The 17,105-nt window shown below is 49.6% G+C and overlaps 1 protein-coding gene across 6 annotated transcripts in view; it reads right to left on the reverse strand.

Annotated features, from left to right (window-relative positions):
- The window catches only part of akap13 (A-kinase anchoring protein 13), a 94,680-nt gene extending 77,684 nt beyond the window's left edge, over window positions 1-16,996 (reverse strand). For 4 of the 6 annotated variants that reach the window (XM_079339235.1, XM_079339233.1, XM_079339234.1 and 1 more), the window contains exons 1-2: window positions 16,605-16,996; window positions 4,536-4,579 (exon numbers count right to left, since the gene is read on the reverse strand). In XM_079339235.1, the coding sequence (XP_079195361.1) occupies window positions 4,536-4,568 (33 nt within the window). In that variant the 5' untranslated portion in view covers window positions 4,569-4,579; window positions 16,605-16,996. Of the gene's footprint in view, window positions 1-4,535; window positions 4,580-11,135; window positions 11,245-13,193; window positions 13,284-16,604 lie in introns of those variants that run through there. The other 2 variants (XM_079339232.1, XM_079339231.1) reach the window with 2 other exon arrangements.
- Window positions 16,997-17,105: the final 109 nt, after the last annotated feature.

The following is a 17,105-nucleotide window of genomic DNA, read 5'->3' on the forward strand; positions in this document are numbered from 1 at the left end:
AGATGAGTGAGAGCCAGCAGGCATGACATTCCCTCCATTAGGAACTCATCCTTAATACAGAGTCCAGATGGGACATCAGGGTTCAGTCGCACCGACACTGATCGACACCTCTGCACATTTGTGATTTTGCACTTCATGTGGAAATGAAAATGTATTCATGTGAAATTAGCTCCACATTCTCACTATGAAGAAAAGAATCACGTCCACAGCTCCCTTCTCTGATTGGACGTAATCAACCTGTGACTCCATGACGTCACATTCATTTGAGTTCAGAGACAGTAAGAGTACAATAGAGAGTCCTCTGAATGGGATCATTGTCTGCCTGTTGGGAGGCTAATGTGTTAGCAGGGGGCGGAGACGCAGAGATGAGAAACATCTGTTTGGTTGCAGCTTCACAACACGCACGCGCAAAAACCCAAACAAACGTTTCTGTCCACAGGTCCAACGAGACGAAGAGACGCACAAGAAGTCCGTCTCAAAGTGTCATCAGCAGCGCTAACGTCTGATCTGAGTGTGAGACTGGACTCTGCTGGTTAGAAGTGCTTAACAGAGTGACCTGCTGGGGTATTGACCTGCTAATCATGGAGCTTCAACAGGCAGCTTCAAAAGAACAGCTGGAGGCTTTGACCCCCCCCCCCCCCCTTTAAATATGCATGTGAGTGTGTTGCTGTTTCCCCTGAAGAGAACCCGGGGCGGCCTCTGGTGCTGGTTCAGAGATGGTTCACTGTATGCTTGTTCACGGGCCACGCCCTCCCGTCACCGCACACGTCTCTGAATAGTATCACTTGTGCACCATTTTAAAGCAGCACAACAACAACAACAACAACAACAGACGAGCACAGTGGACTGTTCTCATGTTGCTGCGTGCTTTACAAACCTACATGTGTTGGGGGGTGGAGCTTAAACACCATTGGCTTATTTACAGCGATAGGCAGTTTACGTTAACTCCTCCTCAGATTGTCGTCACATTCAGTCCTGCTGCATGGAAACATTTAGAAACAATCTATGAGGGACTGAACCTTCAATTTGATGTCCTGTGAAAAGCTGCTGCTCTAAAAGGAAGGTCAAAGGTCACTCCTCCCTGCAGTTATTGTGACCAAAGGATGCGGCCAAACAACGTCGAGGTCGGATGCTGTTCCTTCAAAGCAGGATAAATGTAGACGTCTCAGAACTCACAGGCGACGATGACGAGTCAGTGTGCGTTCAGCTGCAGAGCGCCGTGCGAGTCCTGTGTCATGCTAGCTGCTCATTTCATTGGAAGACATTTGTCTGCTAAACGCCAGGAATGTAAATAGCATGTTTACACTCAGAACCACACATGTCCTCTCTGTTATTAGACACACCTTCCACATGTCTGTCTTTTCACAACATGTCACCTTTCCTTCTTCCTCTCCGAAGCCCACTCAGCCTCTTTTCACAACACGTCACCTTTCCTTCTTCCTCTCTGCAGCCCACTCAGCCTCTTTTCACAACATGTCACCTTTCCTTCTTCCTCTCTGCAGCCCACTCAGCCTCTTTTCACAACATGTCACCTTTCCTTCTTCCTCTCTGCAGCCCACTCAGCCTCTTTTCACAACATGTCACCTTTCCTTCTTCCTCTCTGCAGCCCACTCAGCCTCTTTTCACAACATGTCACCTTTCCTTCTTCCTCTCCGAAGCCCACTCAGCCTCTTTTCACAACACGTCACCTTTCCTTCTTCCTCTCTGAAGCCCACTCAGCCTCTTTTCACAACATGTCACCTTTCCTTCTTCCTCTCTGCAGCCCACTCAGCCTCTTTTCACAACACGTCACCTTTCCTTCTTCCTCTCTGCAGCCCACTCAGCCTCTTTTCACAACATGTCACCTTTCCTTCTTCCTCTCTGCAGCCCACTCAGCCTCTTTTCACAACATGTCACCTTTCCTTCTTCCTCTCCGAAGCCCACTCAGCCTCTTTTCACAACATGTCACCTTTCCTTCTTCCTCTCCGAAGCCCACTCAGCCTCTTTTCACAACACGTCACCTTTCCTTCTTCCTCTCTGCAGCCCACTCAGCCTCTTTTCACAACACGTCACCTTTCCTTCTTCCTCTCCGAAGCCCACTCAGCCTCTTTTCACAACATGTCACCTTTCCTTCTTCCTCTCTGGAGCCCACTCAGCCTCTTTTCACAATACTTCCTCATTTAGAGTAATCGCCACACCAAACGTCACACAGCCAGATAAGCCAAGCCTTCAACTTTGACTTCCTGCTTGTTTCTGACATGTGGAAGTGTGGACATCCAAAGCGCCTCCTTCAGTCACTGTGCATGTTTAGAGTCTGTCCTACACCAAGGAGCAGACTGCTGAACTCCTCTGAGTCTAATGATGATGACCCGCCCGGGTCTTCTGAAGAGTCCGACTGTAAACCACAGATAAGGTTGTCTGGGTGGTTAATGTGTGAACGTCTGACAGGGGGGAGGGGGACTCCATGGAGGTAAGACATGGTGTTTTGTCTTTCTCGATGACACATCAACAACGCCATGTTTCTCCGAGTTCTAAATCACAGCAGGTTGTAAAAGATAAACACCACAGATAGGATGCAGTGATCACAAAGCAGGAGTCTTTATCATGTCAGGACATGAAGAACCAGGTTTCTCTGAGTCCAGAGAGACACCAGATCCTGAATATGATCAGACCCAGAACCGGGACACTCAGGTCCATGTAGACTCGGTCAGTATTAAAATAACTCCTGTGTTCCTTAAGATGGCTCTCTCTCCAGCTGACAGAATGAAGGCTTTCTTCATTGTGAGGGTGAGACGGCTCGTGATGACGTCTGTTTGTCGGGGTCGTCAGGTTCACAGAGCTGCACTATAAGCTCCGCCTCCATGAAAACCGGGAACACAAGCCACAAAGCAAAGCCTTCATGTAGAAGTGGCCCCCTCACCTGAGACACAGACTAAGACGAGCTGCTCAGATAAGCTCGACCACACGACGCTGAGGGGAGGTCAGTTATCTGAGAGGGACTCAGGGACCAGCAGGACCCCCCTTTACCTGAAACCCCTCACCCGGCTCTGATGCTGGACGCCCACCCAGGTGTCTCCCTCACTCACGTCCCAGAACAATAAACTAAGAGGACACCCTGAACGGTACTCTAAAGAACATCAACTGTCTCTGCAACGTGACAGCCTTTGACACGTGAATTCATCACAAGTTACATTTCCATGATTTCATGGAACCGCAAATAATTCATCCTGTTTAAGAAGAGCTTCTCCCAGCTTCACTTTAGGAGATGACTGACTTTTATTTTGAAGGGACAATGGAGCAGCTTCACTTCAGGAGAAGACGGAGTTTTATTTTGAAGGGACAATGGGGCAGCTTCACTTCAGGAGAAGACAGTTTTATTTTGAAGGGACAATGGGGCAGCTTCACTTCAGGAGAAGACTGAGTTTTATTCTGAAGGGACAATGGAGCAGCTTCACTTCAGGAGAAGACTGAGTTTTATTTTGAAGGGACAATGGAGCAGCTTCACTTCAGGAGAAGACAGAGTTTTATTTTGAAGGGACAATGGGGCAGCTTCACTTCAGGAGAAGACAGTTTTATTTTGAAGGGACAATGGGGCAGCTTCACTTCAGGAGAAGACTGAGTTTTATTCTGAAGGGACAATGGGGCAGCTTCACTTTAGGAGATGACTGACTTTTATTTTGAAGGGACAATGGAGCAGCTTCAATTTAGGAGAGGACAGTTTTATTTTGAAGGGACAATGGAGCAGCTTCAATTTGGGAGGAGACTGAGTTTTATTTTGAAGGGACAATGGGGCAGCGTCACTTCAGGAGAAGACTGAGTTTTATTCTGAAGGGACAATGGAGCAGCTTCACTTCAGGAGAAGACAGAGTTTTATTTTGAAGGGACAATGGGGCAGCTTCACTTCAGGAGAAGACTGAGTTTTATTTTGAAGGGACAATGGAGCAGCTTCACTTCAGGAGAAGACGGAGTTTTATTTTGAAGGGACAATGGGGCAGCTTCACTTCAGGAGAAGACAGTTTTATTTTGAAGGGACAATGGGGCAGCTTCACTTCAGGAGAAGACTGAGTTTTATTCTGAAGGGACAATGGAGCAGCTTCACTTCAGGAGAAGACTGAGTTTTATTTTGAAGGGACTAGCTGCTGACTCGGTCTTTAAAGCCGATGTGAGGAGCTTTGATATTTGATCTCTGTGGACTTGTTGCTGATCCTGTCGCCCCCGCCTGCAGCTCTGACTGATCAGGGTGATGGAGCATGATGCACAGTGGAGCAGAGTCAGTCGATCAGCAGCTTTACTGTCCTGCTACCCAGCATGCAGTGTGGCGATGCGTCTGCACCAGCATCCTCCCAGTTCATCAGACTGGTTCTGTTGGAGCCGTTCCAGGAATGACACGAGGTCACCTGACGGCGTGTCCCGTACTACTGAGGAGTTCCACCCTGACAGGTGCGACAAACACACCTTCAGGCACATTATGCACACCTTCACAGGCAGGAGAGGAAACACCTGAGTGGGCGGGCGAGTGAAGGGGAGAGAAAGTGCATGCACTTGCTGATACTTACGTATAATGGAGCTTGCTGAGGGTTGAGCTTCATGTCCCCGGACTCTGTGAAAGAAGAATAAAGTCAAGGTTAACACTTTGTTCCATTATGACGATTAACACAGATGTGATGGGTGGAGCCGTCCATGATCAACCTAAACAACCTCTCATCACCTTTAAAAGGAGCTGACTGTGCAAGTTATTGCCTTCTCCTAACACTTATTAAAACGGTTGGCCACGCCCCCTAGGGGTGGGCGGAGTCATAACAAGGACACAAAGCTGCATAAAAAAACAAATCAAAGCAGTTTGCATCCAGCAAAGACCGGCCAGAACGGGCTCGATGAATAAAGTCAACACACACACACACACACACACACACACACACACACACACACACACACACACACACACACACACACACACACACACACACACACACACACACACACACACACACACACACACACACACACACACACACACACACACACACACACACACACACACACACACACACACACACACACACACACACACACACACAGTGAATCAGTAAAAACATTCTCTGCTTTATGACGGGAAGATCAGCTAACAGGATTTACAGACTCATGTTCACTCCTCGTCTGGGACGCTCAACTCAAAGCCGTTTTCTGGGCACGGGGTCAGAAGCAGCGGGTGTGTAATTACATCCAAACAAACGTACGGAAGCTAAAGACGGATTGGAAACCTTTCTGCTGAACTGTCTTGGAGACACACGGGTCCGCCCCGCGTTCATCAGTGAGTCCGGGGGCCGGGGCTCGCATTCTCTCTGCTTATTCACAGAGACAGTTTTCTTTTGTCTGCTGTTCCCTGGCACGAGAACCGGTCCTCCGTGGTCAGCAGTGCATTAATCACATGAACACACAGCGGGGGGACAAAAGGCCAGGACCTAATGAGTCCAGCACAGGATGCAGGACTGGACTCAGTGCTGCAGACCCATCCAGACCTCTTTCTGCTCAATAAAGAGGCTGCAGGGAGCATTAGGCGGATCAGGTAAGGGGATAATCAGGAGCGCTAATAATACTCTGGAGTCTGATCCTCTTGCCTTAAGTGACCAGCTTCTTTCAGCACATGCATGACATCAAGTCGCCGACATGCTTCCTCTCCTCTCTGTGCGTTTGTTGGCTGCTGCAGCAGGTGTTCAGCCTCACGTCTCTTTCTGACCAGCCGGTGACCTCACCTGTTGCATAATGAGAAAATATTTGAGGAAGTCGAGGCGTCACTCCGCTCGCAGTTTTCACAGTCGAGGACGGAGTTGATAACATTTATTCACAGAGGGACGCTTTGCCCTTTATCGGCTCCCTCTCTGCTTCACATCCTCCACACTGCAGCAGTCTGCAGACTCTGACAGACACAGGCGAGGGGGGGGGGGGGCTCGCTGGTACAGCTGCGTCCAGCTGTACCAGCGAGCCCTGGTTACTCGCATGCTAAGCTAGTTATCCTGTCTGAAGTAAAAACATGAGCTCCCAACAGAGAACAAATCTGGACCTGGACCCTGGTCCTCTGGATCCATGTGACCTGACACTGGTCCAGTACGGGGCCCACAGTTCTACAGCATGGCGCAGCATGATCCCCTGCTGGTCTGGACCTTGGTTAATGGGTCAGGTGACATGCCAGCAGCGTTATCCTCACACGGCAACATGCTTTTCTTTCTCACGCTTTATTTGAATCCTGTAAAAACAATGTGTGCATGGTCTCCATGTTTCCCTGCAGTGGAAACAGAAGAACCTTGAAACATCACTTCCCTTAAGCTCACCCCTCGGCCACCCGACACCTGCTTATAGAGATTACACAAGCCATTAACTCCACCTCAAACAGCGGGCGCAGCCAGCCTTCAGCTGAGCTCCTTCCTCCGAGTGTGCAGGAGGCCCCGTACATCAGGAGACAAAAAGCCCCTCATCGCCGTGAAAGGCGTGGGGATTTACAGAGCGCCGGCTGTGAATGGACGTGTTATGGCGTCCGCAGGTCCCCAGGCTATCAGAATAAGCCATAATAGCCATGTGACTGCAGCGTGAATGGAAGGATGAATAGGATTAGCTTCAGCAGTCATTAATCAGGCCGCCTCCTCCACCCTGTGACGACCTGCTCACGATTCCCACACACTGACGGAGCCTTCAGCACGCCACCCAACACTGAGCACGTCACACGCAGCCCGGCGCGTGTGCGTGTGTGTGCGTGTGCGTGTGCGTGTGTGTTTGAGGAGGCGTCTCTCGGGAGGAGAGAGATGGTCGTTATTGGACTGGAACAGGATTCAATGATCCTGGGTGGACAGAGACAGGTAAATGTCACAGTGGGGTAAAGAAAGGGACACAGAGCTGTGAACTCCTGAAAACGTCCAGAATGTTCCGACTGTTCTCCATGTCTTGGTATTTTGACCTCAGTTGACCCCTCCTCACGTCACAGCATCATATCTGTGTGGTGAACCTGAGTCCGCCCTACAACCATCGTGGACTCAGCTGCCCGACGCTGCATGGCATCGCTCTTTAATTCATTTACAGGCTCATTATCACACGGGGACATGTCTACAACCACCGCCATCAGGGACTCACCTGGATCCAGCCTGGAAGACCCACCCTCAGAGAGGCTCCAGACCCTCAGAGAGACTCCAGACCCTCAGAGAGACTCCAGACCCTCAGAGAGGCTCCAGACCCTCAGAGAGACTCCAGACCCTCAGAGAGGCTCCAGACCCTCAGAGAGGCTCCAGACTCTCAGAGAGACTCCAGACCCTCAGAGAGGCTCCAGACGCTCAGAGAGGCTCCAGACGCTCAGAGAGGCCCCAGACCCTCAGAGAGACTCCAGACCCTCAGAGAGGCTCCAGACCCTGAGAGAGGCTCCAGACCCTGAGAGAGGCCCCAGACCCTCAGAGAGGCTCCAGACTCTCAGAGAGTCTCCAGACTCTCAGAGAGTCTCCAGACTCTCAGAGAGGCTCCAGACCCTCAGAGAGACTCCAGACCCCAGAGAGGCAGGACTCCGGTCTCTCAGAGAGACAGGACTCCGGTCTCTCAGAGAGACAGGACTCTGGTCTCTCAGACTCTCAGAGAGGAAGGACTCCGGTCTCTCAGAGAAACAGGACCCTGGTCTCAAAGAGATACAGGACCCTGGTCTCTCAGACTCTCAGAGAGGAAGGACTCCGGTCTCTCAGAGAGACATGACTCTGGTCTCTCAGAGAGACATGACTCCAGTCTCTCAGAGAGAGCAGGGTCCTGGTCTCAGGGTAGATTACTGATCTTAGGGTCAAACCTAAGGTTGTCATGGTTGCAGAATGAAAACTAAAATAAGATTAAGAGGAGACCTGAAGTCCCAGTCACCCAACATTCATGGAGTCAAAGTGCAGCTCCTGCCAGCTGTCCACACGGCACAGTGTGCATGAACTCCTCTTATGATATGTCCTTCCATATCTCAACGACTTCAACCTGCTGCAGAAAAACAGACTGAAGACGCCACTTTGTCTTTTCTGTCTCAAACAGGTTGGACAGTAAAAAGAGCCGACCTCATGGCTCAGGAACAGCTGCAGCAGCGTGCAGAACGTCGTGTGTTTAACAGGCTCCCCCAGCAGGTTGACTGTTTACTCTCAGCTCTCCTGAAGCACGGCTAAATGAGTCAGGACCACGTCACCTCCTCCGTGACTGGGACACACCATGTTGACTTCTATTTAGATAGTCATGGCTCTTTGATTGAATCAAACCCTCCTTTTGTCCCTCAGGACAGATATGAGGCCGAGCTGCTGATGTGACCTCACCCTGCCACACAAAAGCCGCCTCTGTGCACAGGCTGCTCACAATGGCGGTGCGAGCAGGCCGAGGCCGGGATGAAAGCGCTCCTCAGTGTTTGGTGACAGTTATTACCCCCTCCACTGAAAGCAAATACCTGTGGGCCAAGATAGCATTATCTTATTGTGGGGCTCACCGGGGGCTGGCCTGTAATCAGGGCCTGCGCTCCTCCCCAGGTTCCACGCCGCCCCCCTCCCCCTTCATCTCCACCATGCAGCCACGAGGTGCTCTGTGGACGCCTTTAAAGGGACAGCGTGTCCAACGGGCTGAGACACGAGAAGGTCACTCCTCCCTCGCCTGTTTGAACTGTGTTTATATATCAAATAAAGGAGTTCTACTCTAAGCTAAGCTACCTGCTGAAGGTTATTGCTCAAAGGTACGTGAGCAGTGGGACTGTGGTTCATGCTGTATATTTATCTGGATTTCTCAGGCCATCAGTCAGCGGACTGATTACATCATCATTATAGCGTCGGCCATGTTGGATGTCTGCAGCCTCCTGAGAGCTTCTCTCTCAATGCGTTGGTCAAGGGCACCCCGGCAGTGCTCAGGAAGTGGTTTGGCACCTCTCCAGCTAGCAGAAAAATGTCCACATTTGGTCCGCACCGGGACAAAATGTTTGGTGTGGGAAGCGGAGGGTCGCTGTTTCCCAAACCAAAGTTCTGGTCCCCCTGGACTGAGCGGACCAGGCCCGAGCGGTCTGGACTGAGCGGACCAGGCCCGAGCGGTCTGGACTGAGCGGACCAGGGCCGAGCGGTCTGGACTGAGGTGAACGACACAAACATGTTTCCTATAATGTCAAACTTATTAACAGCTGCTCTGCTGTCGGCATGGCGACCACATCAGAGACACTTTTAGACGTTCTGGTTAAATCTTCTTAAAACGGCTCCAAACCTCAGCGGGAAAAACCCATGTGACCCTCTGCCCGTCTGTTCTACACAATAAACTCCTCACAGCACCACGAGGGGCGGGGCCAAGGTGACATCAACTTATTTACACATGATCGATCGATCAATTACTCACTCCACCCCCAGGGTAAAATAAGAGACAGGCTGTAACAAAGACACGAGACAAATAAGGACAGAGGGACAGAGGGAGGGACAGAGGGACGAGGCAGAGGGACAGAGGGACGAGGCAGAGGGACAGAGGGAGGGACAGAGGGACGAGGCAGAGGGACAGAGGGAGGGACAGAGGGACGAGGCAGAGGGACAGAGGGAGGGACAGAGGGACGAGGCAGAGGGACAGAAGGACGAGGCAGAGACAGAGGGACGAGGCAGAGACAGAGGGAGGGACAGAGGGACGAGGCAGAGGGACAGAAGGACGAGGCAGAGACAGAGGGATGAGGCAGAGACAGAGGGAGGGACGAGGCAGAGGGACAGAAGGACGAGGCAGAGGGACTGAGAGACGAGGCAGAGGGACAGAGGGAGGGACAGAGGGACGGACAGAGGGATGAGGCAGAGGGACAGAGGCAGAGGGAGGGACGAGGCAGAGGGACAGAGGGAGGGACGAGGCAGAGGGAGGGACAGCGGGAGGGACAGGGATCCATCAGAGAAAAGGAAAGTGGCTGGGAGTCTGGTTCAGGACCTAAGTGGTTTAGCCTGAAGAATCCAGATCAAGACAAACTCCCAGCAGGTGTGATCAGATTAGCTTTCCCCTCCTGCTGCAGGAATCATGTTTATTGTCTGGTGACGTGTCATCAGGTTACAAATGGACCTGAAGTCCAACACATCCATATGTAATGAAAGGTGCATGTGGACAGTGTGGCAGCTGGTTAAAGGTCAGAGGTCAGCTGATACTGGAGTGAATGACACTGCAGGTCTGATCATGACCTCTCCAGGGTCTCTCCAGTGTGACTCTGACTCACAGCGACCCACGCTCTACTTCTGTCCAAATCCTTCAACAACACAGACAGCAGCCTTTTAGAGAAGCAACCAGAGAGAAACTTTAAACCAGTGGGTTTAGGGAAGTGATGCTTCACCAGCTCCTCACTTCCTTCATCATCTCCACTAACAGTGACAGGACACCAGGGGATTTCCACGACTGTGACATGAGGAACACACACATCAATAACAGATAATCAATGTCCCTTCACACGTCCCTGACAGAGAAGGGCCTGATATCAAATCATGTGTTCCCACCCTGCTGAGCGTCATGACGAGGATCTGAGGGGCGACCTCCTTCTCCTGACTTCCCCCACAGATGAACAAATACTGATGTAACTACGACTAGTTTAAGAACATTACCGTACTGTAAGTATGAGATTAAACCGCACATATACCCAATGGAAGATCCTGTCTTATCACTTAAGCACATCTGACACGTGCTTCATATTATTTAAAGGGCCAGCGCTCCTTAATCACACGTCCAGATCAGCAGATCGCTCTTCAAACGCTTCACAACAACTCGCCACCTTCTCCACGAACGTTTGAGGAAAAGTTGCACACAGTAAACATTCAAGGTGATAAATATCATGCATGTGTTTATTCAACATGCGTAGCTGCTTCCTTTAAAGAGGGGAGGGTATAATAGGTGCATCCTTGAAATGTGTACTGTCATAAACAGAGCCCACACAGAAGGCTGTGATGCACCACTCCCCTGCACACCTGTTGTTATTAAAAGCATGAAGCGTGTTCAGCCAGGTGTTGCTAAGCACAGGAGCTGCCTCACTCTCATACTTTGCCCCTTGAGAAAATAATCAAAGCACAGACGAAAAGCTTCCAAATCAAAGCGTGACCTCACACATCTGAGGAAACTCTCTTCATCACAAACCAGAAGCCCTTACTCTTCTGTTGTTTAAGCATCAACAGGAGCCTTACCCAGCGGCTCGTACGTGGACTCCTTCAGGTGCACGCTCGACTCATCCTAAGTCCTTCAGAGAGAGAGCAGGTGTGTTTATACTAAGCAGGTATCCACAGCAGGCCGTGCGAGCGCTCACCACACTGATTACACCGAGCTAAATTTGGCTTTGTGCTAACACAGACAGTAGGCAGATCAAAGCCCTGATGTCAGAGGGGAGGGGCGGAGCCTGCAGGCCGCAGGTCAGGTGTCTGCTGTTACCTTCCCGTCTTAAAAAAGGATCTTAGTTTAAAGCACGGGAAAATATACCGTAGTCCAATCTGTGTATCAGTCAGAGTGATCAAATAATCAGCGTGTCACTGAGATAATACACAGAGCTGAGAACTGTGTCTGAGTTGATGTAAAAATGCACGAGACAGCATGGTCAACAGCTGCTCAACCTCCAGCCATTCATTCCAGGGAAACATCTGCTGAACATTAACAGAGACGACTGCTAATTATTGTCATATATTCATGTCTCTCTGCCTGCAGAACACATCGACTGGAAGCGGCCTGATGTGCAGAGAACAGAGTGCTAAATAAAGTCTGCAACAACAACATGCCGAGGCTGCAAAAATCATTCCCATTCAAAATGAATTAAGTCCATTGATTCGCTGCATTTCTTTAGCGGATAATTCAGTTTAATATTTTGGAGGCTGAGATGATGCGTGGACCTTTAAAGGTCACATGACCTCCTCCTCTTATTCAGGTGAAATCAGTGTCCTCGCTCCTCTTCATCATGTGTGTGAAGTGTGTTGTTGTAAATCCACTCTGATCCTGTATTTGATCATGTCTATAAACCCCTCTATTTCAGCCCTGCTCAGAACAGGCTGTTTCTGTGTCTGTAGCTTTAAATATGTAAATGAGCTGTGTCTGACCACGCCCCCTCCCTGGAAGGGCTCGGGTGTACTCGCTGCTTTCTGGCTCCATGTCCTATTGTTTACGGTGAGAAGGCAGACTCAGAGGGCAGAACAAACACCTAGCTGTGGGAGTGTCACCCACCTGGGGGAGGGGCTACTGCCCTTTGTGATGTCATGAAGGGGACATCTCCAAACGGCCTGTTTGAGCACACATTTTCTGATAAGTAGTGCAGGACACCGTGCCGTTAGGACACGTTATACACATTTAATTTGACATCTAGAGACAGATCATGAACATGAAGAGATTTAATATGAGTCAGACTTTAACACGGGGGGTCTTTACCTAAGAGGGTCTACATGCTCACTCTGAACCACAACATCCCTGTTAATTAGGTGGGGAAACATCTATGTCACTATGTTCATCCCTTATTTCTAACATCTGATGAAAAAGAAGAAAGAGCATCAGTCAGGAAGATCTCAGCAGCTCAGGAGAGACTGTGTGTTTGGAAACGTCTGACTGGGAAATGAGATTTGTCAGCAGACCTGCTGGAGTTTCTTATTTTGAACAGCGACTCAAGTGTCGTCCATGTGAGAGGTTTCAAATGGTCCTGCAGAGGCAGCAGATGGCTGTATGTGCACTGAAGCTCAAAAACACATGCTATATGGACACGGTGAGTCAGATGGTATCAGCCCGTCTCACCGCTCTGACCTGAAGCGGCCTGCTCCATGTTATCACGCCAGTGGCTGGATAATACAGCATCACAGTCACCAAAGAAAATAAACTAATGAGACTCATCATAAATATGAGATCCTGATGTCACTGCTGCGCGTGAGCTGAGACCGATACAGACAAATATGAACTCGCCACTATGATCGCTTTCTCACCCCAAGTGCAATAATCACAACAATAATAATCATTGTTTTAAGCCATATTTTGTATATTTTGCTTTTCCCCCCCCAATGGAGAGTGTTTGACCTTATTCTTTATATTGTTACCTGATACATTTGATTTGTATTTGTGTCTCATATGCTGCTGGAAAGCTCCCAAAGGGATCAATAAAGTTCAGTGTAGGTCTTTCTCAGCGTGCGTGCTTCCCGTTGTTGTTAAAGGAGATTGTTTTAATAAACGGAGCCGTGGACGCCATCACTCTGCGTCTGAGCCCATCAGTCTGTTCTAACCTGAGGGAGGAAACTTCTGCTGGAGACAGACGGAGATCTGATTTGAGCTCGGACACACGAGGACAATTTGAAGCTGACAGTAAATATCCCGCTCTGTCCTGACCGTCCAGTTTCTGCAGGTTTCTATTTGCACGCTTGTATTTGAGCTGCTGTTTGTTTTGGGACTGCTTCCTGGAGGGTCTGCACACAAAGCTTCAGGTCGGCCCATGAGGAGAACTGTGACTCTCACTCACAGTGAGGTGTGTGAATGAAAAGCAAACAGGACATTTAGAGTGTCTGGAGCGGAGAGGTGGACTGAAAGGCCGCCTGAGGGGTCCAACTGAGGCCGACCCACTTCAGTTCTGAGAGATGTGAACAGATGCTGATAGTTTTATATAATCACTAATAATGTTGTTGTTGGTATCATGTGTAAGGCGACACAAGGCTGTAGTAAAGAGCTCAAACATTTCTTGATCTGTGACGTAGATCTTCCCCGTCACTCGATATCCCATACGTACATTACGTCAACCATCGGACCCGGTGCTGATACTAAATCGGATCGGTTCCGTCAGCTACTCCAGGAGGGGAGTTGGAGGTACGGGGCATGTACAGAGGCTGTAGTCCTCGCTGCAGTGTCTGTGGGTCCTGATCCGACCTCAGGTGGGACTTCCTGTCTCTGTCTTCAGCGCTCTTATCCAATCAATGACCCAGAAAGTTCCTTAAAGATATTCCTAACGTACCGACCTGCCCTTCCTTGGTCTTTGGCAGCACGCTCCCGTCGACCTGCTGCCCACTGAAGAGTGTGACTGTTATTAACACTGACTTCATGATAACACAGAGGCTGGAACAGCTTGAAGCACCAAGTCTGCTCTGATCATCTCCCGGAGAAAAGGGGAGTGGACACCAAACATGCAGAAAGGTCCGCTGTTTTGGAACAATGAGTGCGGCGCTGTTTGGCGTGCTGAGAGGATTCCAGGGACTCCAGACTTAACAAAAACTAAGTCAAGGCTGTTTTGTGAATCTCTGCAGGGAAGTCAGCGGCCAAACAAAAGAGAGAGCGCCGCATGGTGAAGCTGTACCTGTGATTACACTGCGCTCATCCTGCTCCTTCATGACGGGCTTTGTGGAGTCTCAGCTGGGAGCCAGCAGAATCCTCGTGATGATCTTCAGAACCCTGAACCTCCTCTTTCATTCGTCTGTGGCGCTGAAGCTAACTGCACGTGTGTGACAGACACGACCCGACGACTCTGACAAGGAAACTGTTCCAGAAGGGTCGGTTAGCCTGCTGCAGAAAAACTGCTTGCTTGGGTTTGACCAATCAGCATACAGATGTATGGACCGATCACAGTTCATAGAAAAGGGGGGGTAATCAATAATTAATAGTGAACTGTACTTGTAGGTTTAGAGTGTTTGAGTCTGTGCAGCCATGATGGAGCCTTCATTTTTTAGAGTTAAAGATTTGAGATGATGCAGCCACACGGTCACCTCCTCTGCACGGTCTGACACGAGGACGGGGAAGACTCTGATGTAAAGAACAGAGGAGCGCGTCCTCAGGGAGGAACACAGAAGGAGGGTGACTAAGCTGCCCCGAGTCAGATACGCTGAGTCAACGCTGACTGGACGACGTCTCAGTGACAGTAAGAGAAACGGATCATTGTAAAAAAACAAGGCGGCGGCGAGGAGTCCAGACGTTTTTACGAGGGCCGTGCTGGACAAAGTACACACCTTCAAGACTTGAGTCAGAGTTTGGATCCTCCTGGTCAGATTCTGTCTTCAGTTACGAGTGCAGTCAGTCACACAGGAAGTTACAGATTTACACCTCCAAAATAAAAGAACTACTACAAAATCATGATGAGCAGATAATCAACTTAAAGGAGCAGTCTGTAGCTCCGCCCCCTAGTGTTTAAAATGAGTACTGCAGTCTAAACTCTAATCATCACAGAGAGCTGGCTCCGCCCCTCCTCTCACACAGCTCTGCATGTGGTGGACACTGTAGCTTCAGTGTTTAGCCAGCTCTGCATGTGGTGGACACTGTAGCTTCAGTGTTTAGCCAGCTCTGCATGTGGTGGACACTGTAGCTTCAGTGTTTAGCCAGCTCTTCATGTGGTGGACACTGTAGCTTCAGTGTTTAGCCAGCTCTGCATGTGGTGGACACTGTAGCTTCAGTGTTTAGCCAGCTCTTCATGTGGTGGACACTGTAGCTTCAGTGTTTAGCCAGCTCTGCATGGGTCTGTAAACCTCTCTCTTCAAAGCCCCGCCTACCTTCTCTGGTCCAATCAAATCCAGACCCTTCAGGAGCAGAATCTAAAGTCAGAAGGAGGACATACTGGCTGCTGCACGTTTCTTTCATGTCTGATCATCATGTCTGACTAACTGGACCTTTAACTGCAGTAATCAGGTAAATGTACTTCCTCATGTCTATCAACATGTTGAAGTAGAGATTGTTCCTATGAATCATTCTCAGTAAAACGTTTCCTCGTGGTATCCGTCATAAAACAGGTTCTGCATCCTCACATTATATTTGCTGCACCTTCCCTCCTTACAGGTTTATGATCCACCCAGTGATTCAATATCCTCCTCATGGGTGTTGTTCTGTTGTTGTTGTGACAGCATGCAGCTCACAAACACTGTTCAGATATGACATCCACTCTGATCACATGTTGATCTGTCTTCTCTTTAAACACACGCTGAATGAGAGCAGGCGACCCTGGAAGGACTGAAGGAGATATGTGCTCCCTGAGGCAACGTCTGAGCAAACCCATGGGGTGTGTTCCAACACTGAAGAGGGAGGGCGTCCATGTTTACAGGCCTGCCCTTTGAACGTGTTGGAGTGGGTGAGGTCATGAGTGGAAATGAATTAGTAGGCTACTGTTCCCCTCACATGTGCACATCCACCCACTTTCATGTGAAGAAGAGGAAAAACCCTCCAACAGTGTCTGTGCTGTTGATCATTGACTCGGTCCTTATCTTCATGTTCTTCATGTTATCATCACATTGATCATCACACATGCAGCTTTAAGGTCCTCACTCATTCAACATGTTGGGAAGATCATCTCTGGAGCTTCTATGAGACTAAAACAATCACACAAACAGAATTATAAACATGTCGCCTGCTTCTTTATCATCCTCCCTTTAAACCACTCTAAACTGATGTCTGAGCCTTTTAAATCCCCTAAACACGACCTGCAGAGTCCCTGTCCCGGACTCTTGGTCCTCTTTAGTTTGAGTGGGATCATTTTTCTCTTCATGTTTCCCTCGGCCTGTCGACGACTTCACAAGTTCTCACATTTGGCCCTGCAGGCTGTGAAAGAGGATGTCATGGCTACCAAGCAACAAGTGAGCAGGCAGCAGCCATTTAACAGCTCAGAGACAACATGCAGGCTGTTCAGGACACACTACAGACACTTCTCCCTTTAACATGGCTCCTCTTACCTCACGCTGCCGCTGCAGAAGAAGAAGGAGAAGGTCGGTGTGGAGCTGAAGCGGCTTTAGGACGCATAATAAGAATCCTCTAATGGGCGCACGTGAACACTTTGAAGCGGCGGCTCAAACGTCCTGATCAAAAGAAAACTTGGTCCCGTGGACAGGAACGCGCCTGCGTGGGTCTCAGAGTCCCCGGTCACCGGAGGATTGACTGTCCGCACTTTCGTCCAGTTGTTAGCGTTTCCCTGGACACCTCGGGGGGAGGAGCCTGCAGGGACTCCCGGTGGGATTGTTCTCGGAGCTCACGCGCTCACGCAACAGGAAGTGAGAAACTTTAAAAAGTTTCAAGTCGGAAGACACAAAGTGAGGAAAGTGTCCTCTTAACAGCCATCTGTGGATACAGTGTTTAATGTGTTCACTTCTGTAAAACATGAACGGACAAAGTGTCGCTCCGAAATCTCAAAGATGAAGCCAGCAACAATGTTGCAACTTCCGTTTTAGGATTTTCAC

This window comes from Symphodus melops, assembly GCF_947650265.1.
Source record: "Symphodus melops genome assembly, chromosome: 3".
NCBI lineage: Eukaryota > Metazoa > Chordata > Actinopteri > Labriformes > Labridae > Symphodus > Symphodus melops.